General features: G+C 40.9%; 1 protein-coding gene across 2 annotated transcripts; it reads right to left on the bottom strand.

Annotated features, from left to right (window-relative positions):
- Positions 1 to 242: 242 nt before the first annotated feature.
- LOC110533462 (tubulin-specific chaperone cofactor E-like protein) lies at positions 243 to 23,378 on the bottom strand. 2 transcript variants are annotated; one of them, XM_036989854.1, is made up of 9 exons: positions 23,078 to 23,378; positions 20,469 to 20,635; positions 20,046 to 20,195; positions 19,009 to 19,148; positions 15,440 to 15,621; positions 14,457 to 14,719; positions 12,019 to 12,145; positions 11,584 to 11,700; positions 243 to 2,680 (listed from the first exon to the last, which is right to left on the bottom strand). In XM_036989854.1, exons 3-9 carry the CDS (start codon positions 20,185 to 20,187, stop codon positions 2,323 to 2,325), a joined length of 1,329 nt encoding a protein of 442 aa, XP_036845749.1. In that variant the 5' UTR covers positions 20,188 to 20,195; positions 20,469 to 20,635; positions 23,078 to 23,378; the 3' UTR covers positions 243 to 2,322. The 2 variants fall into 2 exon arrangements, with proteins under 2 accessions (XP_036845749.1, XP_036845750.1); XM_036989855.1 differs by having other exon boundaries at positions 20,469 to 20,629.
- Between the last annotated feature and the right edge of the window lie 362 nt (positions 23,379 to 23,740).

The raw sequence follows: 23,740 nt of genomic DNA, 5'->3' as shown, positions 1-23,740 counted from the left end.
CTATTGTGTTATTGACTGTACGTTTGTTTATCCCATGTTCAACTCTGTGTTGTTTGTGTCGCACTGCTTTGCTTTATCTTGGCCAGGTCGCAATTGTAAATGAGAACTTGTTCTCAACTGGCCTACCTGGTTAAATAAAGGTGAAATAAAAAACAACATTAAAACAGCCATGTGACGATATGGTCCTAAGCCTCTATGTTAGCATACAGTTCATATGAAAAAGTAAAAGAAAAATGCAATGCTTTATTCCTTAGTCCAATATTTACTTAGAAATAATATAAAACAAACAATTATATAACCATTTCCTTCTGGTTTCTTTGGCATTCATTGATACAAAGACCACTACAACAATTTGGTGGAATGTTACCAACTATATTGAATTCCTTGAAGTACATAGATTAAGTTGCAGAAAATATCCATTGTTATCCCGTAATTCCGTTATACAAGTTCTAGGTAAATACGATCTGAAATAGGTCTGTAAAATAAAGCATTGCCAATATAAGAGAAAACCATAAAACACCACCATAATAAAGCAAAACCTTCTCATAAAACCAAAAGTATCTAAAACATTTATTTACAGATATCAAGGCGATGGTAAAAGGTTGTAGACAGAAGTAAATTACAGTGCTACAAATAGTCAGATTTAACAGTCTGCAGGAAAACATTGGTAAATAAATTATGTGTGCATTCAATTTGATTTTAGCCAAAGACAAAATAACATTTAAAAAAATGTACTGGAGGCATTGAAGCTTTCAGAAAAAAATCTTAATCACTAAACAATAGTTATCGATCTGATCATCCTCCAATAACTTCATGTAACATCAGATACACATACTATAGTATACACTTTTAGTGTAGGTACCTCTAATTTGTTAAAAGTGCATGCAATCCCAAATATTAAATGGCCCACTTTAAAAAAATCCATGGTCCCAGCCCACATACCATATATTACACACTTTACCATTACCAATCATGCAAACACAACATATTAAAGGATCAAGAAGCACCTGAGATTCACCTAAAAGAATTCCCAAAGGACAAAAGTCATCCAGTTATTTAAACAAAGCCTAGCTGTGACAGATAGTCACGTTCATTCAGCTTTTGCAAACGTACTTTTCTTACATTTTTCCACATAATATGTAATGTAAAAAACATCACAGAGGAATTTAGATTAAAAAGGGAAATGTAATTGGTAGAGTAATTGGTAAATAAACCCAGTATGTGGTTCACGGATTTCTCCCATCTATAAGAGTAGATGTAAACTGATGCAAACAAACACTGAGTGAAATTATCCATAGGACTGGGGTACAACCAGATGTGATTTCCCATTGGTCATTTCTCACATCTATCTGCCAATTGGAGAAGGTCTCTGAATCTGAAGACACCTATTGGACAACATGCACCAATGGGAGAGCACAAATTCCAGGGGTGTATCATTGACCCAGGGTCGACTAAAACAATGGACACTGGTTCCAGTGGAGGTGTGAGACGGGGAGAGAGGACGAGAGAGGGAGCGATAGAGAGAGGTGAGGAAGGCCACAGCCTGTTGGGTGAACCAATTGAAATCCAAGCACAGAGGAAGTGACCGTGACACAGCGGCCGGTGTGTGGTTACCCAGTGAGGTTGGGCTGGGGTTCTCCTTCCAACACCCACTCCCCCTACCCCTCACATCCCATCCCCACTCCCCTCAGCAAGGGGGTAGAGAGCTGCTCCATTCATGAGGAAACAGACAGCAAGACGACCTGAAGCAACCTGAGTGCAGTGCACCTCCCCTCCTCCTCTTTCCGCCAGGTCACCTGTGTGAGTTGAGGTCAGTGATGTTCCGTGTGGTCTCTGTGTGTCACAAGCTCTATCATCCTCAAAGCTCAATGGAGCGTCTCTCAGTGCACCACCCTCTAATTCTGACTCAGAGGTTATCTCAGGACATCTGAAGCACGTGGTTCAAGACTGAGTGGGAGAGAGGGGGACTATGCTATTGGGTTAACATTACTTAAAAACCATAAATATTTCTGATAAAAGACTCTTCTGTGCTCTCTTTTGACAGAACAAGCGCAATCGCAAATCGCAGTGCGGTGCTTCGCACCTAGCCATAAATTGAGCCCTCAGTGTGATAGTGTGCATGTAGCATACATGTGTGAGTTGTGTGTGTGTGTGTACAGTAAGAGGCTTTGCTAATAAACATCTTTACAATCAACGTAATTTAGGAAACAGAATAAAACAATAAAATTAAAAAAAAGAGACTGCATAGAAAGTTGGTGCCAGAAGCTGGTCAGTCTGTAATTAAGCCCTGAGTCCTCCACACACACACACACACACAACTTCTTAGGAGTCGGAGGAGGTGGATGAGATGGTGCGGCTCTTGGTTTTGGGCACCACCAGGATCTCATCCCCGTCTTGGATCATGTACGAGTGGAGTGCCCGGCTGCTGTACTTCATCTCTTCAGGTCCCAGCGCGGAGCCCAGCTCACGGGCGATGTAGTATAGTCGCATGCCATTGGCTGGCAGCCCCACCAGCGCCCTGAGCTCCTTCTTGAGCTCCCCAACAGTCTGCTCCAGCCGCAGGCTCAGCGCCTCCGTCCGCTCGCCCCAGCGCACCTCCAGGGTGGCCGTGCAGGGCGGACGCAGGTCCACCTCTGCCAACGGGGCAAGCTGCCCGTACTTGGACACCAGGACGTGGTACCTTTTGAGATAGGACAGGATGGATGGGAGGTTGGGATTGGTCATTTGTTCAAGAATAGTGGTGATTGGTCAGTCTTGTACATACAGTAACTTCGGAAAGTATTCAGACCCCTTGACTTTTCCACATTTTGGTACGTTACAACTTTATACTAAAATTGATCAAATAAATAAAATAATCCTCAGCAATCTACATGCAATACTCCATAATGACAAAGTGAAACATTTATTTTGAAATGTTTGCACATGAATAAAAATAAATAAAACAGAAATACCTTATTTACTTAAGTATTCAGACCCTTTGCTATGAGACTCGAAATTGAGCTCAGGTTCATCTTGTTTCCATTAATCATCCTTGAGATGTTTCTACAACTTCATCGGAGTCCACCTGTGGTAAATTCAATTGATTGAGGTGACCAAGAACCTGATGGTCACTCTGACAGAGCTCTAGATTTCCTTTGTGGAGATGGGAGAACCTTCGGGAAGGAAACCATCTCTGCACACCAATCAGGTCATTATGGTACAGTGGCCAGACGGAAGCCACTCCTCAGTAAAATGCAAATGACGGCCCGCTTGAAGTTTGCCAAAAGGCACCTAAAGACTCTCAGACCATGAGAACCAAGATGCCCTGGTCTGATGAATCCAAGATTGAACTCTTTGGCCTGAATGCCAAGCATCACATCTGGTGGAAACTTGGCACCATCCTTACAGTGAAACACGGTGGTGGCAGCATCATGCTGCTGGGATGTTTTTTAGCGGCAGGGACTGGGAGACTAGTTAGGACTAAGGCAAAGATGAACGGAGCAAAGTAGAGAGATACTTGATGAAAACATGTTCCAGAGACTCTCAGGACCTCAGACTGGGGCGAAGGTTCACCTGTCAAAAGGACAACGACCCTAAGCACGACAACGACCCTAGTCAAAGTGGAATTATGTGTAAGCCAATGACACAATCTCAATTGAATCCATTTTAAATTCAGGCTGTGACACAACAAAATGTGGAGAAGGTCCAGGGGTGTGAATACTTTCCAAATGCCTTCAGAAAGTATTCACACCCCTGGACCTTCCCCACATGTTGTTGTGTTAGTCTGAATTTAAAATGGATTTAATTGAGATTGTGTCATTGGCTTACACATAATACCTCATAATGTCAAAGTGGAATTATGTTTTTAGAAATGTGTATAAATTAATTCAAAATGAAAAGCTGAAATGTCTTGAGTCAATAAGTATTCAACCCTTTGTTATGGCAAGCCTAAATAAGTTCAAGAGTAAAAATGTGCTTAACAAGTCGCATTGACTCACTCTGTTGCAATACGTTTTTAAGATGATTTTTTAATGTCCGTCTCTAGCTGCTGGCTACTTTCAGTCTGCTACTCTGTGGCAATATACACCGCTGTCCTGGTCCAAACACCACAAAGCAAGCTAGAAAACTATGCCCAAACTGTGGTAAGACCGAAGAACTCAAAAGCGGTGGCCTGTGACATTTGTGATGTGTTTGTTCACATAAAGTATGGAGATATCCAACCCATGTCATATAATGAAGCTGTAAAGTCTCAAAGTAACATTTAGCTTGTTTGCAATGTATGCTGTTTAAACACGGAGCCAAACATTGGGATGCTGGACACAAGCAGGGATGATGAGTGCAATCTAGATGAGATAGTCGACTTATCAGTAGTGGGGACAGAAAATGACATGTTTGACTGTTACAATCGGAGAGGACTTCACTTTATCCATGTGAACGCGTGGAGCCTGCAATCGGAATTAGAGGAATTAAAACACCTTGCTTCTAACACCTGGGCTGCAGTAGTTGCTGTGACTGAGACATGGCTCGATGGGTCAATTGAGGACAATAACGTTGAGCTAACGGGGTTATAGCATTCATAGAATTCACCGAAACGGTGGCGGTGTGTTTTTACTTGGTATTAAGTGTTTTTTAACCCTTGTTTATAACTGAAAATAGGTCTTGAAGTTGCATGGGTAGATATACTTCTTCCTAAATGTTGTCCTGTCACTGTTGGTGTCTGCTATTGGCCTCCTAAGCAGAATAATGTCTATTATTTACTTGAATCAAATTGGTGTGATCAAAGTATTTGCTGATAGAGAATGTATTTTGCTTGGTGATTTTAATACAAATGTGCAGTTATCACCCAAGAACAGTACACAAGTAAATGCCCTGTATAACTTTAATCAGTTATTTGGACTGAAACAACTGATTGTTGAGCCAACCCAGGTATGTATTGACAGTAAATCAACTTTGGACTTGATTATTGTGCCAGACCAAGAGAACATATGTCTGTCAAGACTTTTAAATATTGCATTTAGTGATCATATGGTAACCTACTGTACCTGTAAGAAATCCAAAATGCTGCTTGAGCCAGGTAATAACTTCATGAAGGTACGGTCTATGAAACAATACTCAAAGGAATGTTTTGTAGAAGTACTTGGGAATTTGGATTGGTCTCATGTACTAAACTGTGATGTTGATCAAGCTTGGTATCTTTTTAAAGATCTGTTTGTCGGCACTCGACTCTCTGGCTCCGATGCAACTAATTTGAATCAAACAGTGGTCAGGGAAATGGATCACCTCCGAGATCTTAGACCTTATAAGGAAAAGGGATCACTGCCTGGCCAAATTCAAAAGGACAAATCTACAATACGATTATGATGGTTATATTAACTATAGGAAAGATACAAAACGGATAAGGCCAAATCCCAACATTATAACGACGTTGTTAATAATGACAACTTACACCAGCCTCGTAAACTGTGGAAAATGTAAGAATATTGGCTCAAAATCCTGTAATATTGGCTTGGATATTGATTATGTTTTATGCTATGAACAAGGTTTTACCACTATAGCCTCATCTCTGGTTAAGAAGTTACCCACCTGCTCTGGACACTATGGCCAGTCTTTCATTAATAACTTTTACCATAGCAAAGGTATGTTTGAGCCGTGCATGGTAACAGAGGACAAAGTTTCCAATCTACTATGCTTAATGAGAACAAACAAAGCAACTGGGCTGGATAACCTTCCTGCAAGATTCATAAAGGATAGCACTTGTGTCACTGCTAAAATGATAATACATATTGTAAACCTTTCTATTAGTACTGGTACATTTCCCAATGATCTCAAAAGTCTGGGTGGTTACGCTCCACAAGAAGAGCAGTAAGACAAATTTAGGAAAATACAGGCCTGTCTCGATCCTCAGCACCTTATCCAAAGTTGAGAGAATTGTTTTTAAAATCAACTTGAGGGATACCTTCGAGCACAAGCTTCTTTATGAACTCAAATCTGGCTTTACAACAGCTCATTCTACTGATACTTGCCTTATACACCTTTTTGACCGCATCAAGCAGGAAAGTGAGAAGAGGAACTATGCAGGTATGGTCATGTTAGACTTGCAGAAAGCATTTGACACTGTGGACCATGATATTCTCCTGATGAAACTGAAAATGCATGGGTATAAATGATGTAGCAGTGAATTGGTATAGGTCTTATCTGAACAACGGAACACAAGTATGTAATGTTGGTGATGTTCTGTCAGAGGCCAAAGAAATATCCTGTGAAGTACCGCAGGGATTAATTTTAGGGCCTCTCTTATTTCTAATATACGTTAATGATATGCCAGAAACAGTGTAAACTACTACTTTATGCTGATGGCTCAGCCATAGTGGTATCTGGAAAGGATACATTTTACATAGAGGAGACCCTGAGTAAGGAATTGCATTTTGTTAGAGATTGGTTGACTGACAACAAATTGTCGCTACATTTAGGAAAAACTTAATCGATTTTGTTTGGAACAAAACTTAGATTGCTTAGGGCTGACAAGATAAAAAGGTAAACTGTGCAGGCCAGGATAATTAATCTAAAACAAGTGTACCTTATCATGGTCTGTCCCTACATCAATCCCTTTCTGGAGACCTGCTAAAATTATTTCTAAAATGGTGAATAAATTTACATTTTTTATATCATAACACTAGATATTTTAAGATTAAAGTTAAGAAACTGCTGGTCTCAACCTTGATTCATTTTGATTATGCCTGCTCTGCTTGGTATAGTGGGCTATGAACAAAGTTGAAAAAGAGAATGCTGGTCATGCAAAATAATGTTATCAGGTATATGCTTAATGTCCCCTCTAGGACCCATATAGGGGTACAGGAGGTGGGCTTGTTACCTTTGAAGTGCAGAGTGGACCAACTTAAACTTAAATTGTATGTTTGACATCTTAAATGATCATGCTTCAGGCTATATGAAAAACCACATTGATATGGTCTTAACCAACACAGTCACAATACCAGCGCTAGTGTGATGTCTTGTAAAACCCCAAGAGTAAACAGTACTGCGAGGAGCACGTTTTCTATACAGGCATTTGTCTATGGAATAGCCTCCCCTTGGAGATCAAGCAAATAAAAAGCATAAGCTTTAAAAAGCAGGCAAAGGTTTTTCATTTGGAAAAAGTAAGAGAAACCACTCCACTGCCCCTTGTGCCCCCTACTGCTGGTCAGATGTATTTATTTGAATGATAGGTATGATGTGCAATGAAGATTGTTTTTTAAGGTTGAAATGTGAAATGAATATGGTTGATTTTTAAGGTTAGGGAGAAGGGCAGTGAATAGTGCCACTTTTTAGGATGTCAATATAAATTAATGTATTTATGGTAGTTTGTAATTTTGTCTAGCCTTTTATTCATTTTTTGTGTTATTGTATTTGCCAATCGAGAACCACGTTGGAAACAAGCGTTTTAATTAATCATTTTAAGTGATATCCTCGGTCCACATTGTACACTTTGTTGTATGTCTGTTAGCCAAAATAAATTAAATTCAATCTCATCTCTGTACCCCACACAGACTTGTCTGTAAGGTCCCCGAGTCGAGCAGTACATTTCAAACACAGATTCAATCACAACAGTGAGGTTTTCCATTGCCTCGCAAAGAAGGGCACCTATTGGTAGATGGTTAAAAAAAGCAGACATTGAAGAATATCTCTTTGAGCATGGTGAAGTTATTATTTACACTTTGGATGGTGTATCAATGCAACCAGTTACTACAAAGATACAGGCATCCTTTAATGGGTGTGATAGGCGATAACCGAGGATAGATCAACAACATTGTTGTTACTCCACAGTACTAACCTAAATGACAGAGTGAAAAGAAGGAAGCCTGTATAGAATAAAAATATTCCAAAACATGCAACCTGTTTGCAATAAGGCACTAAAGTAAAACTTTTTAAAAATCTGGCAAAGAAATTGGCTTTAGGTCCTGAATACAAAGCTTTATGTTTGGGGCAAATCCTACAACACATCACTGAGTACCACTTCATATTTTCAAGCAAGGCGGTGGCTGCATCATGTTATGGGTATGCTTGTCATCACCAAAGATTAGGGAGTTAATTAAGATAAAAGAAACAGAAGAGTCAAGCACATGCAAAATCTTAGAGGAAAAGCCTGCTTTCTAACAAACACTGGGAGACACAAATTCACTTTTCATCAGGACAATAACCTAAAAACACAAGCCCAAATATACACTGGAGTTGCTTACGACACTGAATGTTCCTGAGGGGCCTTGTTACAGTTTTGACTTAAATCGGCTTGAAAATGTATGGCAAGACATGAAAATGTCTGTCTAGCAATGATCAACAACCTACTTCACAGAGCTTGAAGAATTTTTAAAATAATAAATGTTCAAATATTGTACACTCCAGATGTGCAAAGCTCTTAGAGACTTACTCAGAAAGACATTCAGCTGTAATTGCTGCGGTGATTCTAACATCTATTTGCTCAGGGTTGTGAATACTTATGTAAATTATATATTTCCGTATTTAATTATCAATACATTTGCAAAAGTTTATACTAACAAATTAATTGTGTGTCGAAGGGTGGGAAAAATAATCACTTTAAATAAATTCTGAATTCAGGCTGTAACAACAAAATGTGGAATAATTAAAGGGGTATGAATATTTTCTGAAAGCACTGTACATTATGGGAAACAGACCATTTTAATCCCACGTTTTGCAGACGTGATGTACACTGAGACAAACTGTTCTCTCTCAAACAAGCATATTATTTTTCAGTTTAATATACAATGAATATATCTGAACGATAACACCAGCAAAAACATAGTGAAAAGGTTTGCAGTATTTTATAGCCTAATCATTATCTAAGAAAAAAGCTTTTTCTGACACTGTGGTGGTAAGTTGGGACAAATGTTAGTGAATGAGTGTGTGTTTGTGTGTGCTCGCTAAGAGTGGTGTGCTCGTTCGGAAAACACAGTGAGCCCTCTTACCCCTCTCTCAGCCGTGAGAAAGCCCCCACGCCCCCCCTCAAGGGAACACTGAGGTAGAGATAAGGAACGATTAAATAAAATCCCAGAGAAAAAGCCTTTCTCTTTTCAAAGCTACTATACCATCTGGGCCAATCAAAGCAATTTCCCCTTCCCACCCCCAAAACCCCGCCTGGCCGGGGTTTCAGTGCGTGTGTGTGCCACCGCCATGGGAATTCTACTCCAAGGCCCCAGTCAGTGCACAAAGTGCCATTCTGTGAGAAGCCCATTTCTACTCTCACTTAAAGGTCTCATTTAATGTGGTAACTAACTACTTATACACCTCTGTAAATTACATTGCGAGAGATAATGGAGGTATGGTAATGCTAAATGCCAATTTTAATGGTCCTGTGGTGCCTGAAAAAAAGCTGTGGCATTCATTTAATACCCGTGTTTCTATACACGGCCAAAAGTATTGGGGCTAATACCTTACCTTGTATCTACCCGAGATCTCTTAGGGACTTATCGTCTGGCATTTCATGCCACTCTCACTCTCTGTTCTTTAATCCTCCTCAGCTGCCTGGTTGAGAGATGACGTGCTAAAAGGTTTGTGTTACGTTGCATTTCCTCACTTCCCCGGTATGCCCTCAATCCCCTTACTCTGTCTCTTAATAATGACCCCATGCCCCATCTCTACATATCACAAGGCCCTTCCTCTTTATAACCCCCCCTTCTTTACCCAGACCCCTCTGTAGCCCCTTCTTTCTCTCCTTACCTCAAGTGCACTCCTCACCACACCCCTCTTGTAAACCCCTCCTCTCTCTCTCTCTCTCCTTACCCCAAGCCTCCCCAGTCTCTCCACTCTCGCATCATTTCAATCTCCCCAAGCTGTTTCAGAAAGCTGCTTACGACCACCAAATAGCTCTATTTTCATGTCACCTGACCATAGCAGTGGTTCAAATCCAAGTGCCAATTCCGTTTATCAAACTCCAGGCGGTGCTTTAATCAGTTGACATGAAAATATTTATCTTTGGCCATGCACAACAGCGGTGGTTTTGGTGTTGAAAAACAGAAGCATATGCAGAAAAGTAGCTCATACCTACTGTAAAATATGGTGGGGGATCTTTGATGTTATGGGGATTTTATTTAAAAAATATATTTTTTACTTACACTGGTCCTGGAGCCCTTAAGGTCAACGGCATCATGAACTTTACTAAGTACCAGAGCATTTTAGCCAAAAACCTGGTTGCCTCTGCCATGAGACTGACACTTGGCCACAAGTTGATCTTGCAGCAAGAAAATATGCCAAAACACATCAAAATCCACAAAAAAAGTGGTTAATTGACCACAAAACCCACATTTTGCAATGGCCATCTCAGTCTCCAGTCTTGAACCCCATTGAAAACCTGTGGTTTGAATTGAAGAGGGCAGTCTAAGAGCAGGCGAAGGCTATCAAGGATCTGGAAATATTCTGTTTGGAGGAATGGTCTAAGAACCCTCCCAACGTGTTCTCCAATCTCATAAAACATTGTAGAAAAAGGCTACAGTATTGCAAACAGAATCTCTTTCTCTGAGCAATTGTATTAGTATAATAATATATTATTTTGAGGTGATCTGTTCATCTATAGCTATGACTAAGACTAGGCTACGGTTATTCAAAGGCAGCTGTCTGTCAAATCTGTGCAGGCTGCCGTGTTCACCAGTTGTTTAAAAAGGAGGAGAGAGAAAAAGGAGAGAGAGAAATATAGAGGAGAGATTTAGAGGAGAGAGAGAAATATAATTAAACAGAGAAAAGTGAGCAAAAGAAAACCAAGAAAGCGGTTTGCGGCTTTGAAACACTTCCATTGCAGTACCCTGATTAATCTGAGACACTGTGGGGACGCTGTGTTGGTTTGGAGTCATTGGTCCACTGGCAGAAACACACCTGCAGAGAAAAAGAAAACCCAAGCACCCCCCCACCAAAAAAGGCACTTTCCCCACATAATTAGGAGGACAATATTCACACAGAGCCGAGCTACAACAGGTCTGGTTACACAGGGAAATGAGTCAAGCTCTCAATCTCCCCCTTAAAGGAAAAGAAAAGAGAGAGCGAATGAACGAGTGAAGGAGGAGGAGGTCAAAAAAATAATCTACCTGCCACCTTGTGTATCGGTTTTCCGATCTGAGTATTCAGAGGCACAAAGAAGTCATTGAGTAGGCAGTGACTGGTGCCATTGTCTCGCAAAGGTTACTTTCCCCCAGTCAAGGAGCGCGCTTTCCCCCCGAAAATCCTTCCATCACATTCTCCTAAGGTTAAGTGGAATGTGGCTGGCAAAAAGCGTGGGCCGATTAATTTTTATGCATGGGCCCGAAACCCCCCCCCCCCCCAATAAAATTCCCATCATGGGAAGTCCTGAGATGACAATATGTTACGGGATGTCAGGTGTGTTAGAACACTGAGGGGAGTGTTAACATAAGCAGAGAGAGGTACTGACTCATTGATTCCTGTCTGCTGTTGAGGTTGTTGTCTCAGAGGAATGATAGTGCTATTAAGAACAACCTCCATCTGGTTCATATCAGAAGAAAAATGTGTGCGTGTGTTTACAGTTCCTCTGACATACAGTAGCTCTACCTCAACAGAGTGTGGAGTGTGTATGTGTGTCAACAGTACCTCTGAGGCAACGTCTCTTCAGAACAGTCCAGGTAATGTCTGATGAAGAACCTCTCAGCGTCTTCCCTCTCTCCTTCCGTCACCACACTCCCATTCAACACAGTCACAGATGGCAACCTGCAAAAGGACAAAGATTGAGTGTGTGTGACACATTTACACAAATGAAACAGGTGTGTATTCAACAGGTTTAATAACCCCCCCAAACTCAAATAAATAATTAACACCCTACCATTGTACTTGTACTTTTCTTGCACTAACACCTGTACTTGCCTTTTCTCACTAGTAGTGACTTTGCTGATAGCTGCTTAATTGAATATTTTTTTTTACATGCAATTGTGACATGTGGTTGCTTTTCCTAGCTACCTTTAAGATGAAGTACTAACTCAATCACTCTGGATAAGACTAAAATGTAAGTGTGTGTGTGTGTACACTCACTGTGCCACGGTGAGGCTGCGTCTCTCTTTGTTGGTGTAAGGCTGCAGTAAGGGAATCCCCATCAGCCTCGCCTCCTCCAGCTTAGGGAAGAAATTCAGCCTCTCTATGTCCTCCCATCGGTTAAGTCCTTTAGGACACACATGTGCAAACACACGCATGCATGCACACACCCAAGGATATGGAAATGATCAGCACTCATTCTCTATGGAAGGCCAGGATACAGTATTGACTATGGCGTACAGAAGTAGTACAATACAATACATAGTCCTCATAAAGTCTGCTGCCTCAGTTTGTATGATGGCAATTTGCATATATTCCAGAATGTTATGAAGAGTGAACAGATGAATTGCAATGTCCCTCTTTGCCATGCAAATGAACTGAATCCCCCAAAAAAACATTTCCACTGCATTTGAGTCCTGTCACAAAAGGACCAGCTGACATGTCAGTGATTCTCTCGTTAACACAGGTGTGAGTGTTGACGAGGAAAAGCTGGATATCACTGTCATGCTGATTGAGTTGGAATAACAGACTGGAAGCTTCAAAAGGAGGCTGGTGCTTGGAATCATTGTTCTTCCTCTGTCAACCATGGTTACTTGCAAGGAAACACATGCCGTCATCATTGCTTTGCACAAAAAGGGCTTCACAGGAAAGGATATTGCTGCCAGTAAGATTGCACCTAAATCAACCATTTATCGGGTCATCAAGAACTTCAAGGAGAGCTGATCAATTATTGTGAAGGCGGCTTCAGGGCACCCAAGAAAGTCCAGCAAGCGCCAGTACAGTCTCCTAAAGTTGATTCAGCTGCGGGATCGGGGAACCACCAGTACAGAGCTTGCTCAGGAATGGCAGCAGGCAGGTGTGTGCATCTGCACGCACAGTGAGGCGAAGACGTTTGGAGGATGGCCTGGTGTCAAGAAGGGCAGCAAAGAAGCCACTTCTCTCCAGGAAAACATCAGGGACAGACTGATATTCTGCAAAAGGTACAGGGATTGGACTGCTGAGAACTGGGGTAAAGTCATTTTCTCTGATGAATCCCCTTTCTGATTGTTTGGGGCATCCGGAAAAAAGCTTGTCCGGAGAAGATAAGGTGAGCGCTATACCACCAGTCCTGTGTCATGCCAACAGTAAAGCATCCTGAGACCATTCATGTGTGGGGTTGCTTCTCAGCCAAGGGAGTGTGCTCACTCACAATTTTGCCTAAGAACACAGCCATGAATAAAGAATGGTACCAACACATCCTCCGAGAGCAACTTCTCCCAACCATCCAGGAACAGTTTGGTGACGAACTGCCTTTTCCAGCATGATGGAGCACCTTGCCATAAGGCAAAAGTGATAACTAAGTGGCTCAGGGAACAAAACATCGATATTTTGGGTCCATGGCCAGGAAACGCCCCAGACCTTAATCCCATTGAGAACTTGTGGTCAATCCTCAAGAGGCAGGTGGACAAACAAAAACCCACAAATTCTGACAAACCCCAAGCATTGATTATGCAAGAATGGGCTGCCATCAGTCAGGATGTGGCCCAGAAGTTAATTGACAGCATGCCAGGGCGGATTGCAGAGGTCTTGAAAAGAAATGCTTGTAATTATACTTAAATATTCAATAGTATCATCTGAAAAAAATATCTAGAGACACTGAAGCAGCAAACTTCGTGGAAATTAATATTTGTGTCATTCTCAAAACGTTTGGCCACGACTGTACAAAGAACTATCAATAGAAAACAGGTAAAACACAAAGTGCAGCTAGTTTGCAGTCTTTCCATTTTCAGTTTAAGTGGTTGTGTTAGCTGTGTTGTTGGCTAACTCGTCTGAATAAGTGTCCGGACGAGAGAGAAATTTTTTACGCCAGGCGAAATCGCTCATCATTATCTCATTGTTACCGATGTAACAACAGCTTAAACAAACACAAATGCAGGTACTGTTGTTATTCTGGCTGCACTGTTTGACGTGACTGTAAGTTAGCCGCGGTTGGCTGGCTAGCAAGCAAGGGATAAGAACGTTGGCAGCCAGTATGGCAATGGAACATTTAGAATGAACGACTGGGTCGCGTCTCTGGCAACCGAACCAATAGAATGTTAGACCAGCCGGCTTGGGTAGCAACCCTAGATTTGTGTTGGGACTATATCTTGTGGAAGGATGAAATAGTATGAATAAATTAATCAAAAATATTTTAAAATAGGAAAATATGTCAAATCTTTATTTGAATATGTTGGTAACCCATTGTAAAAAAAAAAGTGATAATGCCGGTGTTTGGAGGATATATTGTCCCGGTTTTCCTGCCAGAGATGAAGACTTGGGCCTAACCACACACGTGCCAATATATCCTCCAAACACAGGCTTCTCGAGCATTATCACTTAAGTATGCTCCTGCTAAGTGTGTGTGTGCGCGCTTGTGTGTGTGTGTGTGTTTGCATGTGTATGAGACTCCCTTCGCAAACCTGAGTTGTTGAGGTTGATGCTGCGCAGGTTAGGAAACAGGCGCTGCAGTGTGTCCTGAGGTGTGTCCTCCTCCACAGAGCTGAGTCTGTTGTTGGACAACACCAGGGTGTCCAGGCACGGGTACATCGGCCCAAACTTACGGACCTCACTCCACTCCTGTAGCTGGTTGTCTGTGATCTGGAGCAGGCGCAGGGAGGGGCAGGGGACCGGGGACTCAGCAACCTGGTCATAATCATTCAGACAAAGGAAGAGCTCCTCCAGTCTGCAGGGGGAGATAGTATGAGTATCAGAGTGCCCTTTTCACTTAAAATATCCCTTTGTACACCAATATTCAATTTTAAAAGCCTGTTATGTTAAATGAAGTGCCCTTTAATATAGACCACATGGAGAATTCAATAAACAGATATCATTTGTTTTATATAAAGACTTAATAAGTGGCCAAATTCTGCATTTTGACATGTCCCACCGTCAACCCTGTGCCTCTTCTAGGAAGTTTCAACCCACTTAATCCCAAAATGTAGCCATGTTTTTACCATCATTGTAAGGCCATAGTTATTGTGTTGCTTTGATAAAGTAATTTCTGAAGATTACTATTTATTTAATAAGATTAGTGATTCATTTGTTCCTCGTTTTATGGTCTACCCTGTTACGTGAACTGATCTCACATTTTTATCTTAAAAAAAAAAAATTCAAAACAAACATTGAACATGTAATAGTCAAATCATAGTGTAAAAACTGGTGAGGTCAACCCTGGTACTTTATTTGGCACTTAACAGGCACGTACTAGTGCTTTTTTTGTACCTCTTGAGATTGAAAACGTGTTTATGAAGTTGAACATGTCCTCTTTATGACAATGTTAAAATTAGGTGAAATTAAAAATATATTTTGGACCAAGTTACACTTCTTAAAAGGCACCGAATTGTATTCACGTTTGCCATGTGTCTGGTTTGTGATTCACAGTCCACTATCTGTCATGACTTACTCAGGGGTCTGGCGTGTGAGTGTGTGTACCGTGTCCCAGGTGACACGCGTGTTGATGAGGACCAGGCGGCGGACTCGGGAGAACACCTCAGCCAGGCCTGGCTCCAGTTCAATCCCACTCAGAGGGTTCATACTCAGGTTAAGGAAGTCCAGGTTGGGGATGTTAGACACAATCGTGCAGATCTGGCAACCCAAAAGACAGATTGGAGCCAAAACACTTAACTGACTGTACTGACAACATAAAAGACAGATTGGAGATATTATGCACAAATCACACTGTATGTCACATGCACCAAATACAACAGGTGTAGACTTTTGCTACAACGCAGAGTTAAAAAGGAAGAAGGATGAGCAAAAAAAAACAATCAAATAGTAACACAAAATAACATTGGTTTTGGTTTGTTTCATTGAAAAGGGGCTGATATAACATTGATTCGACCACAGAAAAAAAGTTGATAATATAGTGCAAACTAATGGGGCAAACTCAGTGAAGTTCAATCTTGTGCGTCTCTGTGCAGCATGGCATTCGTTCTGCACAGCAGTCCTGGAGGAGGTGCGCGGCGGCCAGTTCTGGAGGAGGTGCGTGTGCAGTTGAGGGAACATTGCATGTATGTAGGGGTAAAAGTGACTAGGCAATCAGGATAGATAATAAATAAATAGAATAGCAGCAACATATGTGGAGTGTGAAAGTGTGTCTGTGGCATCAATATGCACTGTGCATAATATGTGTGTGTGTGTGTGCGCGCGCTGGAGTGTCAACGTAGCATGTGTGAATGTGAGGGTAGAGTCCAGTGAGTGTGCATAGGGGTCAATGTTAATAGTCCAGGTGGCCATTTGATTAACTGTTCAGCAGTCTTATGGCTTTGGGGTAGAAGCTGTATACTGTAGTATACACTGTAGTGTACTATGTTAAGAATGATGTTCTGATGATTATTCCCGATTGGAAGGCCTGGGCCCTTGAACCATAAACTAGGTCATGGTGTCCTTAAGCAATCAATACATTTGAAATGTATAGTCTATTCAAACCCTAGGTCTCATCCTTGATTTAATGTTTTAGCTTCAGGCATGGAAGGGTGAAAGCGCAAAAAGATAATACACAAGTGTTTAGGTCTGCCCTGCGAACCCCTTAGAGGAAGGCATCTGTTTTCTCATTTGCCTGTCTATGTTGCTCTATTAAACCTTTGAAGCAGCAATATGTAACTTTTTGGGTGACCCACATAAATGTGAGTTATAGATCTGTCATGCTCATAGAACGCAAGTAAGAAACAGTAGATTTCGTCTACGTGCGCTATTTATTTGCTTCCCGTTATTACATTTAGTTTTAGAATCTTTTACTTTTGTACACCAGCGGTTTTGAACACCATAGCTGAAAATACAATATTTTTGCTTATGGAAAATATATTTCACAGCGGTTTAGATGGTACAATGATTCTCTACACTATAATTGCTTGTTTTGTCACAAACTGAAATGGTGGAGTGTATACTTTACATAATTTATACACATGTTGACCGGTTTTGAATTCCTGTAGTATTTACTATAGTTGTTTTATTTTTGTATTATCTTTTTGGGTCTTTCTTCAAGGAAACCTCCTGAACAAATACTAAAAGAGCAAAAAGTAGGTAGGATTGGGGTCTGAACGGCTAGGCTCAGCACTTCTGCTCTTTTTTTATAACTTGTACGGAGCACAATATATTAGTCTACACTTGGCATGTACAGTTGAAGTCGGACGTTTACATACACTTTAACCAAATATATTTCAACTCAGTTTTTCACAATTCCTGACATTTAATCAGAGTAAAAATTCACTGTCTTAGGTCAGTTAGAATTGCCACTTTATTTTAATTAAGAATGTGAAATGTCAAAATAATAGTAGAGAGAATGATTGATTTCAGCTTTTATTTATTTCATCACATTCCCAGTGGGTCAGAAGTTTACATACACTCAATTAGTATTTGGTAGCATTGCCTTTAAATTCTTTAACTTGGGTCAAACATTTTGGGTAGCCTTCCACAAGTTGGGTGAATTTTGGCCCATTCCTCCTAACAGAGCTGGTGTAACTGAGTCAGGTTTGTAGGCCTCCTTGCTCACAAACACGTTTTCAGTTCTGCCCACAAACTTTCTATATGATTGAGGTCAGGGCTTTGTGATGGCCACTCCAATACCTTGACTTTGTTGTCCTTATGCCATTTTGCCACAACTTTGGAAGTATGCTTGGGGTCATTGTCCATTTGGAAGACCCATTTGCGACCAAGCTTTAACTTCCTGCCTGACTGATGTCTTGAGATGTTGCTTCAATATATCCACATAATTTGCCTGTCTCATGATGCCATCTATTTTGTGAAGTGCACCTGTCCCTCCTGCAGAAAAGCACCCCCACAACATGATGCTGCCACCCACGTGCTTCATGGTTGGGATGGCGTTCTTCGGCTTGCAAGCCTCACGCTTTTTCCTCCAAACATAACAATGGTCATTATGGCCAAACAGTTCTATTTTTGTTTCATGAGACCAGAGGACATTTCTTCAAAAAGTACGATCTTTGTCCCCATGTGCAGTTGCAAACCGTAGTCTGGCATTTTTATGGCGGTTTTGGAGCAGTGGCTTCTTCCTTGCTGAGCGGTCTTTCAGGTTGTCAATATAGGACTCATTTTATTTGGGATATATATATTTTTGTACCTGTTTCCTCCAGCATCTTCACAAGGTCCTTTGCTGTTGTTCTGGGATTGATTTGCACAATTAATCTACAATTTTTCTGAGGTCTTAGCTGATTTCTTTTGGTTTTCCCATGATGTCAAGCAAAGAGACACTGAGTTTGAAGGTAGGCCTTGAAATACATCCACAGGTACACCTCCAATTGACTCAAATTATGTCAATTATCCTATCAGAAGCTTCTAAAGCCATGACATCATTTTATGGAATTTTCCAAGATGTTTAAAGGCACAGTCAACTTAGTGTATGTAAACTTCTGACCCACTGGAATTGTGATACAGTGAATTATAAGTTAAATAATCTGTCTGTAAACAATTGTTGGAAAAATGACTTGTGTCATGCACAAAGTAGATGTCCTAACCGACTTGCCAAAACTATAGTTTGTTAACAAGTAATTTGTGGATTGATTGAAAAACTAGTTTTCATGACTACAACCTAAGTGTATGTAAACTTCTGACTTCAACTGTAGGTTTCACACTCATGGGTGACAGAAATGTAAATATGGGGGATGGGAATGGGCTGACAAGGTACAAAATCTGTCATTCTGCCCCTGAATAAGGCAGTATGGTCCATTTGCTACATGCTTCTTTAATGCTAGCCAAGAGGTGCTGGACATTTAAAAAGTCCAATAGTTGGTTATTTTGTAAAAACTGTCCAGATAAAACACCTTAGACATGTAGAAAATAAGTCAAACTTTTATCAAAAAAGTTAACAATCTCTGAAAATTATGAAAACAATGAAAAATGTGTAAAACAAAAAAATGTGTTGACCGTGCCTTCGTGCTAATAACTAGCTGCTTATAAATAAATGGTGCATAACATGGTAGCAAGGGTGAGGAGGATAAGGAGAACTACAGTACCCACCTCCCTCCAGTCTTGCAGCTGGTTGTGGGACAGGTCCAGCTCCACCACGTGGGCACAGAAGGTGGCCACCTCAGCCTTGTCCCCAGCTTTACTGATGCCACAGCCGTCCAGGACCAGCACACTGGGCAGGTTCAGACGATCTGGAGCGAGACAACAATCTTTCTAGTGAATAATTGTTCTTTATTTAAATCAAACTGTACCGTCAATAAGAATCACATTCACATTACAGGGGACAACAACCTGGTATCACTTATTATTACTTATTTTGGCATCACTACATAGGCAGTATCCTTGGGGCGGTAAGGCATTAGAGAATGACTCATGATGTGTAGATACACTATATCCCTTATAGGGTAAGTACATGGAGTTTGCAGTATTCCTGAGTAACTAGAAGATGATAACTTGTGTGATTTCCCTGTATAATACATGCAAGTAAGCCTACATGGATTTATTACCGCTTAATTCAGGTGTTTTTGTAAAACAAAGTAGGCTGTAAAGTATGGCCCTTGACTCTTCTACCTGGAGAAATAACAACTTTTTCAGTTCATTAGAGTATAAATCACATCCCACCCACCAACTCAGTTTAGCACGTAACATAACAAATGCTACAGAGAAAAGATGCATAGGCCACCATATCACTGAGTTTTTACTCAAAGTCAGCGCGCTAATGCGGCCTTCAAATGCTTGTCGGAACTGGAAAACTTCAAAGTTATGAAGTCATAAGTCCGACATGACTGTGTTCAAGTGGTTTTGAAGTCAGAATAATTCCTCAAACAATTAGATGTTATCTAGCTAGAGGAGCTAGCTAATGTTGCTAATGATAAAGTTAGCTAACTTGTTTAACGTTGCCAATATGGTCAAACTAGCTACATTATCTACATTGATAAGTTTGACAATGCCAAAAATTTATTTGCTTTATAATCGTCACAACTAGTGTGAAATTATCTCCAACATTCCCACGGAACCTCGTATTTCCTACTTGCGAGGAGCATTTGAAGGCAGCATAAGCTACGGATCCAAACACCTTGATTTCTGACCTTTGATGGGCGACCCCTGTGGAGGAGACACTACCACGACACCCATGCCGTTCCCACGACAGTATGGGAAATTCTCTGGGTTGTACTTCTCACTGACCACCTGGACAAAGGTGCGCCCCTCCTCTTCATCAGAGGACTCCATGGCCCCAACTGTATGATCAGAGAGAACGAGAGGCTTACACCCAGGGGTATGGTTACAAAGTACAGTAGGACTTGTTGGGTACACCACATGTCCATGCCAATCAGACTTGGAAACACTTGGTTTAGCATATAGAGGCTATAGGTCTTTACAGATAAAGCACATGGCTTTAGTTACATGCCCTTTCAACTGACTGATAGCATACATGCTAACAAGTCAAATCTTGTTCACGTACCAAAACATTGACTTAAGGTTAGCAGAGAATGTTTGAAATATTGACTCACAAATATGACTCCTCTAGGGGTAAAGTTGGTGTGGACCACAGACAGACACCTCTGGGCTGTAGTGTTGTGAGGAGGTGCTGTCTCTCTCCCTCTCTGGCACCGGCCAGGCCTGGTGGATGAGGAGGCAGTGCCAGTGGCTCACGCAGCACAGGCCTGGTACACTGCGGCTTAGGGAGAGAGAGAGGGCCCAAGAGGGGGGGGAGAAAAGAAAGAGAGCGTGTCACATGAGCTAAAAGAGTGAACCCATTATCCTTCCACATTGTGACATCATCTCAATGAAGTAACCATAGATATAATAATGACCTTTTCAATAGAAGTAACAATGATTCACTCTACTCTGTTCTTTAACATATCCTGTTCAACTCTCGTTTGATTACTAGAGTACTAGTCTGACAGAAATCACTGATCTCTAACATTTGTGGTTCACTTAGCCTGCATAAGGTTTACGCAACAGTCTATTTGTTGAGTCAAAAGAAAAGTCCATACACTCTCTCCAACGGTCATGGAGTGCTACTGGGTACACAGGCTTTAGTGAAAGCTTACAAAGATTTCAGTTTTTAAACTGCAGTAAAAGAGCAGTAACTTCAGTCAACTGTGGTATTTTGGACGCAGTAATTGCAGTTAGACATTCTAGATGCAGTATTTGCTGCATACTGCAGTTATACTGCACTCTAACTTCAATATTTTTTCGTAAGGGCAGCACTGTTTCAATTTAAAATAATCAACTAATGATGGTCTTCAGTCTGAACCACAATTTGTTGAATCAAGGCCTGGTGTGTTTCTGCTGGGCTGGAACAAAAGCCTACACTCAGTGGCTCTCCAGGTATGAAGTTAGAGATATGTAATCCCTTTCGTAAGGACACAGGTGTCTGAGCAGGTGTCGGATTCTTACAGTGCTATCTAAATGATCAGACTTATCGGTTTCGCTATCTGATTGGGTTAAGCTCGGTCTGTCTGCAAACTGATTCTCTGGCCTGGACCCATCTGAACTCACAACATACCCTTTTCACACCATCATGCTGACTCGAACCATACAGAACTAGCCTAACTCAGGTATTTTATTTTAACTTTGCCCTTTCCAGCACTATACGTAACCAGGCCAGCGCAGTTCAGCTTGGCTCAGTAGTGTAAAGCAGCCAATAAACCAGTAGGCATATCTCAAGTGGTTCTGTTCCCAGCCCTGAGCCGTCTGAGACAACATGATGACACCATACAGACAGGGTTCTGTCAAGAACCTGTGTGAAGTCCAGTTAGAGAAGGTTTCCCATATCAGAGACCCTCTGGTTTCAATCTTCGATACACCTGGGATCAAAGACGTGACGAATAGCCCAGATCAGGTGCTTCTGACAGCAAACTGGGATTAACACTGAGATAACTTTGTGTTTGAGTATGAATCCAGGAAGATTAGCCCTGATAGTCATGGGTATTTTAGCTCATTGTAAGGGCCAAGAGAGCAACAGTGGTACTACAGGTGCAACATTTGTTTATAGTTACATTACCAAGCGATCTTGGCTGGTATTTTCAAGTATGTCCGATAAAATAGACTATAGCAATGTGATTTTTGTGGTTCTAAACCACAACCATAGCCTGCTTGCCTTGACAAGTCAGCCAGACTTGAGATATGCTTTTCAATAATAACTAGAGTTAACTCAAATTCTTTAACACGCTTGTTGACAATGTGAACACTATTCTGTAACCACTAGGCAAACTGTACGCTCAAACATAGGCTACTACCTCAAAACATGAGCATGCCATATCATAAGGACACAACAGCAACAGGTTTTGGATGTCAAGGTTACATGTGACAAAACTCAACGATAATCTCCGATAGAGCACGAATTCCATCACAAAAGACTACCGGTAGGGTATATGCATGTATATTTATTATTCTTTTGTATTTCTTTTCGGTAGGGTATATTAATGAAGAGCGGAGGACAAGGTTGGCCTATGGGAGAAGGTGGGGGTAGGGGTCATGCGCACAGCTGCCATGACAACACCTTTGTGGCCCAACGCGTAATGGGGGGCGGGGGGGGGGGGGGGGGCATTAGAACAAGATATAACAATTAGTTAATAATTATTGAACTTGGCCGATGTGACTGTGACGTAATTGCAGTGGATTTCTATTCTACTTGAATAAACTCAAGTTCTTGGAGATTTTTTTTGTTTTATGTGTATAGAAAACTTGCACGGTTCTTTCTATACGTTTATGTATCCTGAACCGGTTTTCATGCTATGCCGCAGCCAATGTTTTGAATTGAGAAAAACATTCCCCGAAATCAGAATGATTCCAGAAAAAAAATAATCGACAGTGAATAAAAACACACAAAATGCATCAAATTACATTGCTTTGAAACCAAGCTGTATATATATATATATATCGACATGATCAATAGATTATTATTTGATTGCGACAATGATATGTGTTTGAAGTAACAGGTTGTAGGCTACTTGTACGCGTGCTCATTTACTGTAGCTATGATTTAGGGAATATATTGTAACCTAAAACAATGGTCCTTAACAAAACTCATCGGGAAATATACCTACGCCGTCAGACCATTGAAATATATATATTTCGAATACGCATTGAGAGAACATTCGATGACACTTACCGTTCTCTGTCGTTCACTTCGAATGTTTGTTATTTTCGTTCGGTTAGGCAAGGGTCGTCACTAGTTACAACAGCCACAAAGTCATAAACCCCGCCTATTTCTACAATTTCTCCTCTGAAAATATGATTTTAAGCCTAACCGTAACCTTAACCACACTGCTAACTTTATATTAAGACCAATAAGTTATTTTACGATATAGTTTACAGCTATGGCTGTACTATCTACTATAGTGGAAATATTAGGTGACACTCAAAGACCCACCTCCTTCGTTGAGGAAGTGACGCAATTTAAAAGAACAGTCAATCAACTCTCAAAAGAAAACACTTTTTAAAAGTCCATTTTGTAGATATTTTACAGATGATGACAAAAAATTGTTGTGGAGAAATACTGTGCAAATGACTAAATACAATTCCCAATCGCATTGCTAAAAAAAAATCCCCAGTGTTATGCAAATGAGAATATAGGACCTATGAACACACTGGAATAATGGAATAACTGTGATTCATCCACACATCATGCTTATCAGGAGCAGAAAAACTAACATTTTATGACGCAATGTTTTTATATATCTAATATAATCCAGAGCCATATATAGCTTTTCATGGCTCTGAAATAAACAGTGAAAAAGCATTTCCATGTCTCGCTGTATCAGCCATAAACCTG

This window comes from Oncorhynchus mykiss, chromosome 10, assembly GCF_013265735.2.
Source record: "Oncorhynchus mykiss isolate Arlee chromosome 10, USDA_OmykA_1.1, whole genome shotgun sequence".
In the NCBI taxonomy this organism is placed as follows: domain Eukaryota; kingdom Metazoa; phylum Chordata; class Actinopteri; order Salmoniformes; family Salmonidae; genus Oncorhynchus; species Oncorhynchus mykiss.
This window is presented reverse-complemented; position numbering and strand designations above follow the sequence as displayed.

What these genes read in the sequence shown, in the direction of transcription:
- LOC110533462 (XM_036989854.1), bottom strand. Translation starts at nt 20,187, where the DNA reads ATGGAGTCCTCTGATGAAGAGGAGGGGCGCACCTTTGTCCAGGTGGTC. An exon ending in ACAGGGGTCGCCCATCAAAG is followed by an intron (nt 19,149 to 20,045) that starts GTCAGAAATCAA and finishes GTCTCGCTCCAG; the next exon opens with ATCGTCTGAACCTGCCCAGT. An exon ending in CATCAACCTCAACAACTCAG is followed by an intron (nt 12,146 to 14,456) that starts GTTTGCGAAGGG and finishes TGTGTCCTAAAG; the next exon opens with GACTTAACCGATGGGAGGAC.